An 18,103-nucleotide genomic window follows, 5' to 3' on the forward strand; every position below is an offset into this window, starting at 1 on the left:
GCTCAAATAAATTTGTTAGTCTCTAAGGTGCCACAAGTACTCCTTTTATTTTTGCCTAGATTAGTAATAAGGCTTGGATTTGACCTTGGATTCTGATGTTTTGGATATTAATGATACCATACAGACAAATATGCAGGATTTTTTTTTGTGTTTAGACTTACTAAAATCTTACTCAATTGCAAAGATAAACTCAATTGATAAGTTAATTATAGAAATTAATTAATTCTAACAGTGATTACACCTGTTTCTTGGTGAATATAATTTTCTAATAGTGCATACAAACCTTTGTAATGTATTTTTACACTTTTTGGAAAATAGGAATGAAAGTGATTTTAAAACAATATCACTATAGAAGTTTTAGAGCAATTGCAAATACTAACTGTGTGTGTGTGTCTATATAGATAAGGGCTGTTTGATTACAGTTAACTCACACGATTAAAAAAATTAATCACGATTAATCACACTGTTAAACGATGGAATAGCAATTTAAATATTTTTGGATGTTTTTCTACATTTTAAAATATATTGATTTTTATTACAACACAGAATACAAAGTGTACAGTGCTCACTTTATATTTTTTGTTACAAATATTTGCAGTGTAAAAATGATAAACAAAAGAAATAGTATTTTTCAGTTCACCTCATACAAGTACTGTCATGCAATCTCTTTATAGTGAAAGTGTAACTTACAAATGTAGGGGTTTTTTTGTTGTTATTGCATAACTGTATTCAAAAACAAAACCATGTAAAACTTTCGAGCCTACAAATCCACTCAATCCTACTTCTTGTTCAGCCAATCACTAAGACAAACAAGCTTGTTTACATTTACAGGAGATAATGCTGACCACTTCTTATTTACAAGGTCACCTGAAAGTGATAACAGGCATTCACATGGCACTTTTGTAGCCAGTGGTACAAGGTATTTATGTGCCAGATATGCTAAACATTCGTATACCCCTTCATGCTTTGGCCACCATTCCAGGGGACATGGATTATCTCCTGGAAGCATTATCTCATGCAAATTGTAACCAAACTTGTTTGTCTGAGCGATTGATTAAACTAGAAGTAGGACTGAGTGGACTTGTAGGCTCTAAAGTTTCATATTGTTTTATTTTTGAACGCAGTTATTTTTTTGTACATAATTCTACATTTCATGATAGAGATTGCACTACAGAACTTGTATTAGGTCAATTGAAAAATACTATTTGTTGGTTTTTTTTTACAGAGCAAGTATTTGTAATAAAAAATAAATATAAAGTGAGCCTGTACACTTTGTATTCTGTGTTGTAATTGAAATCAACATATTTGAAAATGTAGAAAACATCCACAAATATTTAAATGGTATTTTTTTAATCGTGCAATTAATCATGATTAAATTTTTTTTAATCGCTTGCCAACCCTAATATATGGTATTTGCCATTTAATAAGTCAACATTTGGAAATTTAAAAGTAGGGTAGATTTTTTTTTTTTTTTCCAGCTTTGGAAGATTACTTATTTTCTCCTCTAACACTTTTACTCCAGAACGTGAAATTAAGTATACACATTCCATGTTATGTTCTGAAGGATATTGTTTCTTGTACTTCTGCACAGTGTAATTATTAGAATTCTCCCAGCAGATTTTATTAAATGGTATAATTCAAGGAATAAGCTGATCTTTGCATAAAGATTCAGTGAGAGTAGACCGCCATATGGGCTGAGGTTTTCAAAGGAGTCTAAGGTAATTAAGTGTCCATAGCCCACTGAAGTCAGCTAATACCTTGACAAAGCCTTGGGACAGGTTGAATGTTTTCTGCTCATTATGAAATGAGTTCCAAGTTTAAATTTACCTAAGTCTTTGTAAAGGACATAGCTGAATGTTACCCAGGACTGTCAGTTATAGTATGATAGTGACATCTTGTGGTGATATAAAGGACTAACAATTGTATTCCCTATGTATTTGTTTAACTTAACATGCACAACACAGTAGATGAGGTAATAGCTTTTACCAACGTATAAGCAACAGACTGACAAATAAAAATCTTCTGTATTCTCCTAACTTTGCTTAATTCATTGAAGATATTGTCTCCCAAATCAGTTATAAAGATCAAACACAAATATAAACTGCTTCATTTCACACTTACATCAAGAAGTAGCATTGTTCCTTTTTTTTTTTTTCTTTTCTTTTCTTTTGACTACCAAGTAAATTGCATATTATTCTAGCTATGTAGGTGTTTGGAACCCACCTTAGGAAGGGTCACGGCTCAAACTTGAATGAGAAGGCACTATACTTGTTTTTAATTCATGTTACATTTAGTCATGTCTGCCTTTAAACTATTTTAAGATGACCTGAAAGAAGATTGTGTATAGACTGGTATATGTAGCTGACATGTTTATTACTTTATTGCATGGTGGAAAAATTGTTGATAATATCAATGTAGCTTTAAGACTGTCCATCAAGAAACAGTTGCATGCTGGTAGATTGTTTATGCCATCGATGACCATCCTAAAGACGACTGTGTTTGGGCCCTCTTTCAAGCAGGCTTTAAGGATGCATCTGATTGCTTTCTTCGCCAAATGTCACTGTACCTTGTTTTAATGTCTTTGATGTGATTTGCCTCTAGCATCCTTATTGAAATAAAAAATGCTATGTAGGGGAACAAACATAAATATCTAGTTCAAGTAATTTGCCTAGCCTTGCATAGGAACTCTGTGGAGAGGCATGGAGGGAATCCGGTTCTCCAGGGCAACGTTCATCTTACTCAACTTTGAGACCATCCTTTCTCTTTTTGCAATCTTCTGCCTCATTTACTGTATACTTCTAACTTCCACAATAAATGATGCGGGGTGCTGAAGATAATTGTCTTGTTCGCTGCACAGCCCTGATTCATCCCCAGACTGGGTGTATCCAGACCGCTGAATGAGGCAGGGGTCCTGTGGAAAAAATAATATGTGATCATGTAATTAAAGATGGTACTATAATTTATACACATAAGGCAGTGTTGGCGGTTCCTAACTTTTGAGTGTGTGACTATGCAGCCTTAATGTTCTTTTAATGTATTTGGTTAAATGTAATTTCCTAATTTTTTTTTTCAAAAACAAACTGGAAAAATGTTTCTGTCATGTGGAGTCATATTGATTGCCAGGTTGCGTCATCAGCAGATTTTAGACCCTTTCATCCACAGGACATACCTGTACCACTTAAGCTAATCTAGTAACTGATAGCAGTAGTAGGTGGTTATATGCTGTGTTGGCCAGCCACTAGAGGAGGATGAAATGCACACTTTTTCAGTGGTCTTCAGAACTATTTGCTGACAACAGAAGAATGTAGCGACTTAAGACTCTTGGGTTCTATTCCAGGTTCTGGATGGGAGTATTTTCTAGTAATTGTAGACTCTTCTGCCCCTCAAACCCCAGTCTGTCCTTCTCCCCATTTGCTGCTGCTGCTGCCCCCCACAACCTACTCACTTATTCCTATCCTCTTCCCCTTCTGCTGTGCCCCATCCCCAAGGCTTTTCCCCCACCGTTTGGCTCCTTCCTTACCCTCCGACTTATGCACCCTCCTCCCCTTCTGTCCCTCCATCCCCATTTCTCACTATTCAGTGTATGGAAATATGGGGTGCACAGTTTCTGCTCTCACCCTGATGCATGTATTTGGGATGCAGGAAGCCTAATGCAAGTGGGGTGGAAGTCTTTCTCCCCTGCATGGTTATATTACTGTGACTCTCAATCTGCCCCAAAATGTTCAGAATATATAATTCATTTTGCTTAATTATGCTGCAGACTCTGGAAAAGAAAATAACTGAGTGGAAGCTTCAAATTGGCAAACACAAGCACCAAATTTTAACTGTAAAGGAAACAAATGAGCAAAAGAAGAAAGCTCTGAAAAAAGCAACCAGAGCCCAGAAACAAAGAGCTGAATGTTTTGAAGCATCTGTTGAAAAACTAACTTCCAAAATTAGAAAGAGGGTAAGTGGCTGTGTTGATGTAATCAAATGTTTTTTAAAATAATCAAGTATTGTTTAAAAATAATAAGTGCAATCAAACATTAAGATTGCCTCATCATTGGAGAACAATAATGACCGACTGCGCATACTGTACTCTGGACTGGTACCTTTTAATTTGTTCCACTTTAGAGAAGGGTAATTTCTAAAATCAGTGATCCAAAACCAATTGCTAAATAAGATGCATGAACTTTAAGGTCAGAAGGGACCATCATAATCCTCTAGTCTTCATTTTGTTAAAAAAATTAAAACATCAGTTTAGTGAATGACTTGGGCCATGTGGTTGTACAGTTTGTAAATTTGCTCTAGGGGCTTTGGTCTCCCTTCAGTACAGTATATACCAGTTAATACTACCAGGAGTCATACACATTAATCCCTAAATGTCATTGAGAAGCTTGTTCCCTTGCAGTCATAGGTGGGCCCCGATCCTGCAGTTTGAGCTGTGTGGATAGACGTTGAAGTTAATGGGCATAAATGTCCACTCACACAGATCAGATTGCAGGATTGGGGTCTTGATGTCTTAGTACTCAGCCATTGTCTTTTTTTTAAAAAATGAATCCAGCAGGCAGCATGTCTTGTAGATGCTCAAATCTCTCTTTGTAAGCTGTTTGCTCTGAATTGTGTAGAGCTTTGAAAATGAAGTTAGAATCCTCTCCTTCAGCTGCCGCTCGGATCTTATTGAGGACCTCTGGTGGAAAAAAAAGGCAGCAAATGTTAAGAAATTTCAGAAGGCCAGGAGGATCAGAACTTTTTTGAGTGATCTTTCTGGAGTTGGTGGATTACAATTCTGAATGAAATCAGTTGTCCCGTTAGAGTACATTTAAAACTTGGTCTCCTTTCATTGCACTTCCCAACAGGTGGGAATATGCTTTCATCATAATGTTACACCATTTTAGACACACAATACATTTGCCTTGTTGTTATATCAGGATCTAAATTTGCTTTGTCTCTTCTTTGTGGGCTTAATTTACCTTCAGACCATACAATGCATCTTGGTTTTCTCATGATGACATTCAGTTGAACTGCACTTTTTAATAAATTAAAGTAATTTAATTGCCATTGGTCTAACTCCATATTTTTTTTTTGTGTTCTCATAGTACTTTCTCTTTATTTTCCTATTGTGAGGTTTAAGGTGAAGGTTTTCAAAGCAGTTAATTTTAATGGAACATGTGTGGCTAACTCCTAACTGCTTTGAGAAGCTCTACTTTAACTGCCATTAAATAAACCACAAAATCCAATCTTTCTTCTTTTGTGTTTGAAACTCTCTTAGTTAGCTATTGTTTCTTTTTTCACAACATTTTGATGTTGTGACTCAATTTCATTTTGGCATTTATTTTGATCTCTATTTTAAAAAATGTCGTCATTCTTATGTCTCAGATTAGTACAGTCAAAATATTTATTTTAAGAAAATATTTTACCTCAAATTTTGAAGTCTTGTTGCAGTCTGCAGCTAGAAAACACTATGAATGCTTAATTGTGATTCAGTTCTAGGGACTCATAATTCTGTATTCAAGCTTATTTAACATATTTAAAAATTTTATTTTAATTTCTCTTGAGATTGCAAGCTTAAGTTTACATTATTTTATACTACTGAGGTGTGAATTAATTATTGCTTTAAATTAAAATGCCTTTTGTGTTTAGGGAACTGTGCAAAATTAAAAAGCAGTTCTTATGTTACATGATCTATATTTTGTATATTCTCCAGGAAGTCAAATTGTCTGAAGTACTTCCAGCTTCCAGTGTCTGGAAAAATCTTCATGAGAAGGCTGTAGAAGAAAAGACTAGGTTAGAGGTTCAAACTGAAACTCTGAAGAAGTAAGTTAAACTATTGAAACTTTTTGCAAATTAATAAGAAATCATATTAATTTCATATACAGATTTTTCTATTTAAAATTCTAGGTAGAATTTAGAACTTGAAAATTGGTGCTCAGAATTAGATATTTCAACTATGGAACATATCTTAGCATTCTAGCCTTCTCTCCATTGGATCACACAACTTCCATTATAACTAAAGAGTAACTCCTACTCATCAAGGAGTATATTCTGTCCCCTACATAATTCCTGACTACAGGGGCTTACTGTGCTTGACACAGGGAACCCTCACATCTGCCAGCAGTGGCTTCAATTACAGGCTATGAACTGCTGTAGCCTCTACTTGGGTTACACCCCATAGGGGGAAAATAGCTGAAGGACCTGCGTAGTAACTGATACAACAGGGATTCTCCTCTCCAGCCCCACTGTCAAAGTTTGCCTCCACAGCAGCACAAAAGAACCTCCCTGTATAGACTCCTGGCTCTCTACTCACAATTCTGCTGCAGTGAATCCGACCAGTTAGTTCCACTACAGAATGGGCCTTTCATACATGGAGATGGGTAGGATTTGCCACCGAATGTATACATGTATGCCATTTTTATAACATTGTATTCCCTGTAATCACAGACAAAACAGAACTCCCTAAAATATTAAAATATATAATAGAAAAAGGTTGAATAATTAAAAGTACTTTTTCCTTGGCATATGGTAAGAAATATCCTTACACATTTTTATGGTTTGAACTACAGTTCGTATTTCCAATAGGTTTTTCATAAATATGTAAAATAAGACTAATGACTGCTGCCTGTACTTTTTAGTTGGGTTTCATGCAGAATGTTTTTGTCAAATAGCTGTTTAAAGAGGAATGTTCACATGTTTATAAGGGCCAAAATTAAGTTTACAGGTTTTGGTTTTTTAAGTCTCAGAAAACCTAATTTTCATGGAAAGAGTTCTCGTTTTTGTTTTTGTTTTTTGTTTTAATTTCAGAGAATAAGTTTCTTTTCTTAGTTTTTGCTGCAATGTTTAACTCTATGGCACTATGCCAGGGAATGAGCACCAGAAAGCAAAACTCTCTGTGAACAGACGTGAATCTGATTAGACAATTTTCATTATCTAATTTGACTGTAGTACAAAAAGTAAATTGGCATAAACGGTGAAAAGTAAAGTAGAATCTGTTTACTTTTTAATAGTTGAAGGTGGTATTCCTAACCTTCATAAGACAATTTTTTAAGATGGCTTTTAATTTGACAGTCCCGTTTTTAAATTCTGCATCATAATGTCTTGGACTATAAATATATATAATCTCATATTTGCGTTGGAAAAGTGCCTGTGCATTTCATCTAATCAGCTTATTTACAATTGTTCTAACCCCATTTCACATCCTTTAATCTTATTACATCATTTATTGGAAAAGCTGAAGAACTTGCAACTTCTCCAGTTGCTCATATGGGGTGTGTAAATATGTGGAGTTACTTTAATAAAAACAAAAAACCAAAAACTCTCAAACTTTTCAATAACTGCTGGAGGAACATAATATGCAACTTAAATTTAAAAAAGTACTATATACTAGTTGCTGCAAAAGTTCTTGATTTATTTAATAAAGGCAGATCACAAACCTTTTGGAGGACCTGAAAAAAATACAAGATTGTGGAAGAAATTCAAATGAAGAAATCCATGGAAAACTTAATTCTATCAATTCAGAAAATGCAAATATTCGTCTTGAAAATGCAAAATTGAAGGTAGATTGTTATTTCATTGTTCAGTATGAGAATAACTGTGGATACCTGATGCATTTTAAAATAAAGAGTAACTAGATTTAATTCAAATGTTGTTGTTCCTATATATTTTTAATATCTCAAGGCCTCCTTTAATAATCTGTGCACTTATACAGTACCTTCCATCCAAGGATCCCATAGAGCTTTAAGGCATTAATGAACTAAGCATCACAAGACCCCTGTGAAGTAGGTATTATCCCCATTTTGAAGTTGACATTGATAGGTTAACACAGGAAATCTGTGGCAGAGCTAGGAATAGGTCTTTGATCTCCCAGTCCTGTACCTTACCACACTACCTTTTCATTATCATTATCTGTGTGATTACATAACTAACAATTACACTTTTTTAACTTGAAACAAATTTTAACAATGTTCCCAACATGGGAACTGAGTTCACTTTTAATAACTAGCTTCAAATTAAGTTAAGAAGGTTTCAAACTTGCTTGACACAATTTGGTAGTCTCTAGGACTTTCCTTTGCTGGTTTTGCTCCTACCTATGCTACTGTTCTTTTTCCGTGGCTCATATTCTTGATTCTGGATATTTCCACTGTGGCCTTTTCCTGTAAACCAATGCTTTACACACTGGAAAAAAAAAAACACTGGGGCTTGTGGGTGGCCACCTTTCATCCCACTCCAAAGATTATATTCACAATTATTATTTAATTGTTAATTACATCAAAAGATGCCTAGTTCATATGTCATCTGATCTACAGATACTGCAATCCAGTTTGTAACAAGAAAGCTGCTTTACCATTCAAGTAATTTTATTGCTGCATACATAGTTCAAATAGCATTTGACTTTGTGTGAAATTCCCAAACAGTAAGTCTCGAGAGATCTAATTAAAAACAAGATTTATTAAGAGTGTAGAGAGAAGATCAGCTTAGAATAAAATAGTATACATAATATCTGGTTTATGTTTAGTTACAATGAAAGTTTAAAAAAAACCTAAACATGTCTAGAAAGTACTCTTTCCTTTTGTCCTTCTAGCCTTTCACAGTATGCCTACACTTGGAATTGGAGCTTGGGGGTGTAATTCCCAGCTCAAGAAGAAATACTCATACTAGCTCTGATCAAGCTACCATGTTAAAACTAGAGTATAGCCATGAGCAGCGGAGGGCCTAGCTGCCACAAGTACAGTCCCATTCAAGACCCCAGACATATATTCGGGGCTGCTAGGCCGTCCGACTGCTTGTGCTGCCACAGCTGCATTCTGTTTTTAGCATGGTAGCTTGATCAGAACTAGTGCGAGTATTTCTTCTCGAGTTGGGAATCACACTCCTAGCTTGAAGTGTAGACGTAGCTTGAAGTGTAGACGTACATTGAGAATCAGAGTAGCAGCTGTGTTAGTTTGTATTCGCAAAAAGAAAAGGAGTTCTTATGGCACCTTGGAGACTAACAAATTTATTTGAGCATAAGCTTTCGTGAGCTACAGCTCACTTCATCGGATGCATTCAGTGAAAAATACAGTGGGGAGATTTATATACACAGAGAACATGAAACAATGGGTGTTATCATACACACTGTAAGGAGAGTGATCACTTACGATGAGCTATTCACATATCTATTCAGGGGACACCATCATAAGGCCTAATCACATCAGCCACACTATTAGAGGCTTGTTCACCTGCGCATTTACCAATGTGATATATGCCATCATGTGCCAGCAATGCCCCTCTGCCATGTACATTGGTCAAACTGGACAGTCTCTATGTAAAAGAATAAATGGACACAAATGGGACGTCAAGAATTATAACATTCAAAAACCAGTCGGAAAACACTTCAGTCTCTCTGGTCACTCGATTACAGACCTAAGAGTGGCTATTCTTCAACAAAAAACTTCAAAAACAGACTCCAACGAGAGACTGCTAAATTGGAATTAATTTGCAAACTGGATACAATTAACTTAGGCTTGAATAGAGACTGGGAGCGGATGGGTCATTACGCAAAGTAAAACTATTTCTCCCCCCGTCACGTTCCTCAGACATTCTTGTCAACTGCTGGAAATGGCCCAGCTTGATTACTACAAAAGGTTTTCTCCCTCTTTCCCCCCCCCCCCCCCCCGGTAATAGCTCATCTTAAGTGATCACGCTCCTTACAGTGTGTATGATAACACCCATTGTTTCATGTTCTCTGTATATATAAATCTCCCCACTGAATGCATTCGATGAAGTGAGCTGTAGCTCACGAAAGCTTATTCTCAAATAAATTTGTTAGTCTCTAAGGTGCCACAAGTACTCCTTTTCTTATTGAGAATCACATTCTCTGGTTTCAAGTACCTCCCTGCTTCCCTTTCAGATCCCAGTACTTTAATGTTGAAAGTGGTCACAGGCTATAAAGATGGTCCAGAATTCATCATCACATCAGACCTGTTAGTCAAGGTTACATAGGCAATACAACAATATATTGTTTGATCAGGTGTACTATCTGGAGGAAGTGAAACAGTTTCTGTTCTCTGTATAGTGACTATTATCCCCTATAGTCCTTAACATCCAACAGCCCTTCCAACTTGGAAAATAAATCCAAGATTTCCTTTTTTTTTTTAACCAAGACTGTCAAATGCCTCTTTGATTTTGCCTTCTTCTTAATCAGCCAGAAAATCAAGCTGATTGAATCTTGGTTTGCCCTAACTAAAGTTAGATTAACTCACACTCAGTCTGTCTTTAAAATGACAGGATTTACATCTTTTGTGTAGTATTTCTACTCTGGATCAAATATGAATGAAAGTTGACAGATTTAAATGAGTTTGTCACAGTTATTTACCATGCAAAATAACAAAATGTGATTTATGTACAACTAAATACTAGTAGTTTAATGGCTAGTCATATAATAGTGCTGATGGTGCTTTGATTTCTTAATTCTCCACTATCAGAAAAAAAAGTGTATTGCCTATAACAAGAATAAAATATTTATTTTTCTGTATATTTTAATCCTAGGCTTTACTTGCTGCTTTGGAAGATAACACTGTTTCGGCTGAAGCTGAACTCTTAAACCTGCAAGAAAAAGTAAAACAGCAGGAGAACCTTGCTGAACAGTATAAAACTCAGGTGACTAAGGGACCTGGAGGCTTAAGTATCAGTTTTATGTCTACATGCAGTTTTGAGATAATGATGAGGATCTTATTTGAGAGACAAGGTGATAAGGTAATATCTTTTATTGGACCATCTTCAGCTGGTGAAAGAGACAAGCTTTTGAGGTACATAGAGGTCTTCCTCAGGTCTGGGAAAGGTACTCAGAGAGTCACAGCTAAATATGAGGTTGAACAGTTTAGCATAAGTAGCTAGCACATATTCTAAGGGACCATTCCAGGTGAAGTTACCTATTAACATCCCTGTAGTCATAGTACAAAAAAGGAGTGAGGGGGTTAGTGGATTGTTGTCTTTAGTGAGCTCGTGATTTTTAGGCCTTGTCTACGCTACAGTTTTGTTGGCAAAAGTTAAGCTGCTTTAATTTTAAAACCACTGTTGCATGTCCACACTGTGCTCCTTGTGTCGACAGAGTGCATCCACGCTAGCAGCTGTTGCATCGATACAGAAAGCAGGCCACTGTGGTAGCTAGCCCAATGTGCTATCCCAGGATGCTTTGGGAAGAGTTTGCAATGCCTCATGGGGCAGGTACAGCATCACATGTTGCAGGTTTCTCAATCCCATTTTTCCATGGGCATCCTAGTAGATTATCAGCTGCTTTTCAACTGAAGTAGGGGGGCGAGGAGAGACAGGAGAGTGGTGTGTCCAGGGCAGGGAAGACAGCAGGCCCAACCGACTGACCTATCCTGGGGCAGGGGAGGGGGACATGCCCCTCCACATCAGCCCCCGGCTCTGCTCTGCACAGCAGTCTGCCCCGAAGCAGCCCGCTCTGCCTGCCTGTGGCTCTGTGATTCCCTCCGAGTTCTCTCACAGCCTCTTCAGCTGCCAGGAGTGGCATCCTGAGCAGCTCTGTGAGCTCTCCATGCTGAGGAATGTCAAAGCAGCACAGCAGTCCCCACCCACCCTCCACTCCCTGCAGCAGCAGTCTGCCTGCTGCTGTGTTCCTAGTGCAGGGCAGAACATGAGCATTCCAAGTTAATGATTTGCTCTTTGTTCCCAGAGCAGAGCGGCATGTTCAGCTGTCCTGGAGCTTTGAAAGGGGAGGGGCACATGCCTTCAGGGCAGCAAAGATCAAAACAGTGAGCAGAGCGGTCACTGCAGGCATTGTTGGATATCAGTGGAAACCAGTTATGTCGACAAAACAAACAGCAGTGTCTACATTGACCTGATGCTTTGTCGCTTTAACTTTGCCACAAAAAGCTTTATGCCTCTTATCAAGGTGGTTTTATTTTGTCAGCAAAACAGCAGAGTTTTGCTGTCAAAAATAGCTCTAATGTGTACACCTCCCCTGTTTTGTTGGCAAAAGGCAGCGTTTGCTGACAAAACTTTGTAGTGTAGACAGGGCTATGGTGTCTAGCAAAGTTATGGAAGTTTAAGATCCTAGGCTCTCCTTTTGAAAGTGGTGTTGTGCAAGTTTCCTTTGAGGATGAGGACTGGTAGGTCAGATACATTGTTCACTCACAGGTGCTATGGTGTTTTTGTCTTTTATCATTTTCCTGTGTGAGTTCATTCGAGAGTGTAGCGATTGTCTGGTTTCACCCACATAGTTGTTCCTGGGGCATTTAGTGCACTGGATGAGGTAAACCACATTTTGTGATAAGCATGTGTAGGACCCCTGGATCTTGAAATGTGTGTTTTAGGGGGTGTTGATCATGGTAGTAGTGGAGATAAGTCTGCAGGTTTTGCATCTGTTCTGTGAGGATCTGGTGTCGCTTTGAGTTGCTGTTCTGGTCTGTGGGGAGGTTTCATCTGATGAGCTTGGAGAGGTTGGGAGGGTTGTTTGAAGGCCCGAGGGGGTTCAGGTAAGGTGTGTTATTTTTTTCAGGATGGGGTCCACATCGACTACGTATTGTAGCTGTTTGATGGTACCCCTTATGGGTTCCAGTGTGGGGTGGTAGGTGACAACTAGAGGTGTGCTGTCAGAGGGGGATGTATTTCCGCATTGAAGCAGGTTCTCTCAGGGTATTTGGGTGGCCTGTTTCATGATGCGATCTACTTCTCTGGTGGAGTGTCCTTGTTTAGTGAAGGTGGTTTTGAGTGATTTAAGGTGTTGTCATAAATATAAAGGGAAGGGTAAACATCTTTAAAATCCCTCCTGGCCAGAGGAAAAATCCTTTTACCTGTAAAGGGTTAAGAAGCTAGGATAACCTCGCTGGCACCTGACCACAATGACCAATGAGGAGACAAGATGCTTTCAAAGCTGGAGGGAGGGAAAAACAAAGGGTGTGTCTGTGTGATGCTTTTGCCGGGGACAGATCAGGAATGGAGTCTTAGAACTTAATAAGTAATTTAGCTAGATATGCATTAGATTATGATTTCTTTAAATGGCTGAGAAATTAGACAGTGCTAAATAGAATGAATATTCTTGTCTTTGTGTCTTTCTTCTAACTTAAGGTTTTGCCTAGAGGGATTCTCTATGTTTTGAATCCAATTACCCTGTAAGGTATTTGCCATCCTGATTTTACAGAGGTGATTCTTTTTACCTTTTCTTCTATTAAAATTCTTGTAAGAAATTGAAGGCTTTTTTCATTGTTCTTAAGATCCAAGGGTTTGGGTCTGTGGTCACATATGCAAATTGGTGAGATTTTTATCAAGCCTTCCCCAGGCAGGGGGGAGCAAGGTTTTGGTGAGCATTTTGGAGGGAAAGACGTTTCCAAACAACTCTTTCTCAAAAAATAAACCCGGACGTTTGGTGGTGGCAGGGGAAATCCAAGGGCAAGGGTAAAATAGTTTGTACCTTGGGGAAGTTTTAACCGAAGCTGGTAAAAGTAAGCTTAGAAGGTTTTCAAGCAGGTCCCCACATCTATACCCTAGAGTTCAGAGTGGAGAAGGAACCTTGACAGGTGTGTATCCTGGACTTTCTCCTTGGAGCACAGTCAATGGTATCTGAGTACCTGGCTGTAATTAACGGATAAAACCTTGAAGAAATTTTTTTGGACAAATGCACCATGAAACCAATGATATACCTGAGATACATCAACGATATTTCAGATAACTTAAGTTCCCTCATAGATTTCAACCATGGCTTAAACAACCCATTCAACTCGCTCTGGAACACTCCGATGCTAGCATCAACTTCCTGGACACAATGATCAGCTTCAACAATGGAACCCTAGAGACCATTATATACAAGAAACTAATGGATCTATGAAGGTAAGTGTGGTGGTCCATGGATCACCCCAAACACACCAAGAAATCTGTTATCTAGAGCCAGGCATTCAGATACTACAGAATATGCTCCAAGGAGAAAGTCCAGGATAAATGCCTTAAAACACCCAAAACCACCTTCACCAAACAAGGACACTCCACCTGAGAAGTAGATCACCACATCATGGAATGGACCAGCCAAATACCTGGAGAGAACCTGCTTCAGTACAGAAATAAAACCCACTCCAAAAACACACCCTTAGTTGTCACCTACCACCAAAACTGGAACCCATACAGGGTATCATCAAATTACTACAACCCTTACTTGATGAGGACCCCACCCTGAAAGAAATCTTTCCTGAACTCCCTCTTCTGGCCTTCAGGTAACCTCTCCAAGCTCATCAGAAGCAAGATCCACACAGACCAGGACATCTGGTAACAGTCCTGGGACTAGTGAGGCAGCACTAGAGTAATGTTTTGGCAGTTTGTTTATATGGCATATGGCTATTTTGTCTCAGTGCTAGGGAAATACCAATAAAGCGCATATTTTACAAATCTGTTTTAAGTCCCTTAGCAATTCCTTTGTAGTATGTGCCTTTGTTTACAGAGAGGAAATTTTAGCATGATGAAATCAGATATTTTATAGAATTCGGTGACAGTGTAAGGGCACACTTGATTGACATCCCTGACTCGTCGTATTTTGTAATTACTGACCAGGCAGTAGTCAGTTTACAAACTCTAAACCCTGCCAACAGGCCTAGCCTATGGAGCAAAGAGCTACAATAAAACTTTTAGCCTGCTGTAAGAGACAAGAGGTAGTTCCTTAGCATATACAGCCTTAAGTAGCTATTAGGGTCCAAACTAATGGCTGGGCTACCTTCAGAAATAGACTACCATTAGTTGACACCCATTGTTTCGAGATGGAAGGGATTGGACAGCCAACTGCTCTCACACAACAGCTGCAGCTCGTTTTCCATGGTGGATAATGAGCCATTATATTACCGTTAAATTTGGTGTTTTATATTCAGTTGCCCTTTCAAAATATTTGCTGTGAAGCGGGGTCTGTTACACTGCAGCAAATTTGAAAAAAGAAAACATTAATACAAATATCATTTCCTGATGCCAGGAACTTAGTTTCCTCATGGCTTCTCTTGATTACATTTAATTCAGAAAAAACTTTCTCCCTCTCAGCCCAGCTTCTCCACTTACTTGCTGCTGCAGTGAAGCCATAATTTTGCTCTTTATCATAGGAATTTGTTACAGTGGAAATGATTGATGTAATTTTGACTTCACTGCAAAGATGAGATAGAGGAGAGATTGGTATACAAAGGGGAAAATTCCTTGTTGAAGCACATATATTTTTGATAAGTAACAGAAGTTGGAGGCATGGAAAACCAGTGAAATACATACAAGGAGAATGGGTTTACCTTTAAATATTCTACAGTGTAAAAGCTCTTTAACTGAAGTAGTATTTCTCTCTGTTAAATACATTACAAATATTTTAAACAGTACAGCACTTTTTTCACAGACAGAATTTTTCAGTCTGCAATAAGATCTCATTGCACCAAATCTAAATTATGGTAAATTAATGTTGAATGTTTATAACAACAAGAAATAGAAATTCAGTTACTGCTATCTAACTAAAAGGGCATACAATTTGATCATTTTAAAGGTGATGGTCCATTGACTTTAGCAGGAGCTTCTGGGTACTCTGCACCTTAGAAAGCCATACCAGATATTTAGGTGCCAAAAAATGTGTTTAGGAGCCTACATTTATGCACACAATTTTGAAAACATTGGCCTTGATCCTTTAGAATCAGTCCAACTCCCACTGAAGTCAATAGGAGCCTGTCCAGTGACTCCAATGGGAGTTGCATCAGGCCCTTAATGAATAACAGGCAACATTCATTACACCAAGGATGAATTTGACCCCATGTATCTTAAATTGATGGAGAATCTTTGAAATTTGGAGACCTGGACGTATGATCTCTTGAAATGGGTAGATCTATTCTTATTTATGTCTTTATAACTTTTTGCATATGGCCTTTGGCCATAAGAAAGCCCTTTGAAATGAAAGATATAGCTGCTCATAAACCATATTAATTAGCCACTTGTTGCCTTTTATTTACTGTATGTAATTAACTTTAAAGTGCAGTGAGCGTCAAGTGCCTGTGTAAATTCAAGAGAATTGTTTCAAAGATTGTGGGGATTTTTTCACGATAAGCACAGAGGCTTTTGATTAAAGTCTGTGTGTCTTAACATGAATATAGGTTAATGCTATTTGGGCTTTTTTAGATGAGTTTTAATTGCAGGACAGAAAAGTTTGCCTATGAAAAAATAACGACAATGCTTGAATTAATACAGAGGAACCTCATCTGAAAAGTAATTTGGTCTTGTTTGAGTCCCAGAAGACTACATTTGCCATTTACACATTTGGCTGACTTCATCAGGTTGACCTGGTGTCGCACAGCAAGGAAGGAAAACTGCAGTTGTTGTGATTGGGGAGTGATGCAAGCGGGCTCAGGTGAATGAGTCAGATGACAGTCAAATAGTGTGGAGTCACAGTTTCTGCCTCTGCAAAGATATACGTTTTGGGGGCAACAAAGTCAAAATAGGCTTTCTGTATCTGTACGAGTACAATACATGGCTTGGAATAAGGAGCAGTCTCCACAGTTGCTCAGCAGTTTGGGTGGTATTCATTGTTTCTGCAGCTTACTCAGTTGTGAAGGCAATGATGAGGATAGAGAAAATGAAGAAGTGAGTGCAGGTCAAGACAAAGTACTATTTAGGGAAATGAAAGGCTGTTGCTTGCCATAAATGCTTCCAGCTTTAAGGAATGATGGAGTTGCATTTGCAAATACATGTAAAATATATTGTATCCTAGGTACAAAAATTACAAACAGAAGCAGAAGAACTGAAAGCCAGATATGAAAAAGTGTTAAATGAAAACAAAATAACAGAAGCCAAAGATTTAGAGATAAGTGAGGTAAGTAGTCCACTTTAATAAACAGTATAACATGGTTTCTTGGTATTTTGTAGAACAGTGAACCTCAGACTGGCCTGGGAACCACTTGCTGGTGGTTGTAAGGTGCTGGCTTTCTTGTTTTCCAGGTACTAAATTTCATAAAAAGATGCCAAAAATACATTAAATACTTTTACTTTTCCCTGTAAACAATTGGTGTAATCACCACAGAGTGAGAATTGCAGAGCAGGAGCAGCAGTCGTTCCCAGGACAGTGACTAGGGAGGAGGTGGTCCATAAGCTGCTCTCAATTAAGGTGTGGTCCACACTATATAACAATTTGTGAACCCATCATAGAATGTTCAGATTGACTGACTGGTTTGTTGGTTTGTTTTTTAAATACTAATCAGTGGCCTAGTTTATCCCCATCCTCAAGAAAATCTGTGGAAGCTGAACAGGGAAGAAGGAAATTACTGTAAGGTTTGCTTTGCTAAGCATCCTACAAATTCTTCCTTTTTGGGGGAGCAACATTCCCAACTATGCAGATACTATGGTTGTGCAGGGGACTAGATGACCTCTCGAGGTCCTTTCCGGTCCTATGATTCTACATAGATCTCTGGTATCTTCTGCACTCTGCTTCCTGGCTCCCCGTGACTCTTCCCTGGTTCATTGTTAGCCATGCTAGGTAGCAGAAGGTAGAGCCCTTCTGCTCTTCAGTTTCTGAATTATTAAAATTGGGATAATCCTTACCTAATTAACTGTGACTGCATATAACTTAATTGCTATATGTTTGTGGATTTTCTTTATGGTAAATATTGTTGCGTGTGGTTTTTTGTTTTTTGTTTTTTTGGTTTTTTGGTTTTTTTTTACTGAGACACAGACAGGTGTTCACCTGTAGGGCACCATGGTTTTAAAGATTAGGCCTGAGCCTCACAGTGAGAGGTCCTAGGTTTTTATTCTGGTTCTGAAAATGACCTGCTGTGTGACCTTCAGCAAATCACATACTGTTCCAACCTTCATCTGTAAAATGGGGATATGGTATTTGCCCATCTCATAACTAAACAATGTTTGAAAAGTGTTTGTATGTAGCTGTTGCAGCTAAGGAGGACACTTGCCACTGCCTTCCAAAATTACACTATAATCCTCATGTTCAGAATGTCTCATCTAAAAAGCTTTTAGAGCTTTCACATGCCTCACTGTGGAAAAAATTGTTACACAATGTCCCAATAAATCAGCATTTTAGGAGTGCAATATACATACAATAAATTGTTGAAAAATTTCACATTACTTTTCATTAACATTTCATTACATTTCCAGTTTCACTGAGCCTTAACTAAAATAC

At 38.0% G+C, this 18,103-nt stretch overlaps 1 protein-coding gene across 15 annotated transcripts in view; it reads left to right on the forward strand.

Annotated features, from left to right (window-relative positions):
• ODF2L (outer dense fiber of sperm tails 2 like) overlaps positions 1-18,103 on the forward strand; it is a 47,034-nt gene that overhangs the window by 18,710 nt on the left and 10,221 nt on the right. For all 15 annotated transcript variants that reach the window (XM_038414553.2, XM_038414560.2, XM_038414557.2 and 12 more), the window contains 5 exons: positions 3,761-3,946; positions 5,687-5,796; positions 7,397-7,532; positions 10,504-10,614; positions 16,685-16,786. In XM_038414553.2, coding sequence (XP_038270481.1) covers positions 3,761-3,946; positions 5,687-5,796; positions 7,397-7,532; positions 10,504-10,614; positions 16,685-16,786 — 645 coding nt within the window. The remainder of the gene's footprint in view (positions 1-3,760; positions 3,947-5,686; positions 5,797-7,396; positions 7,533-10,503; positions 10,615-16,684; positions 16,787-18,103) is intronic.

Source organism: Dermochelys coriacea, chromosome 8 (genome assembly GCF_009764565.3).
Source record: "Dermochelys coriacea isolate rDerCor1 chromosome 8, rDerCor1.pri.v4, whole genome shotgun sequence".
Lineage (NCBI taxonomy): Eukaryota > Metazoa > Chordata > Testudines > Dermochelyidae > Dermochelys > Dermochelys coriacea.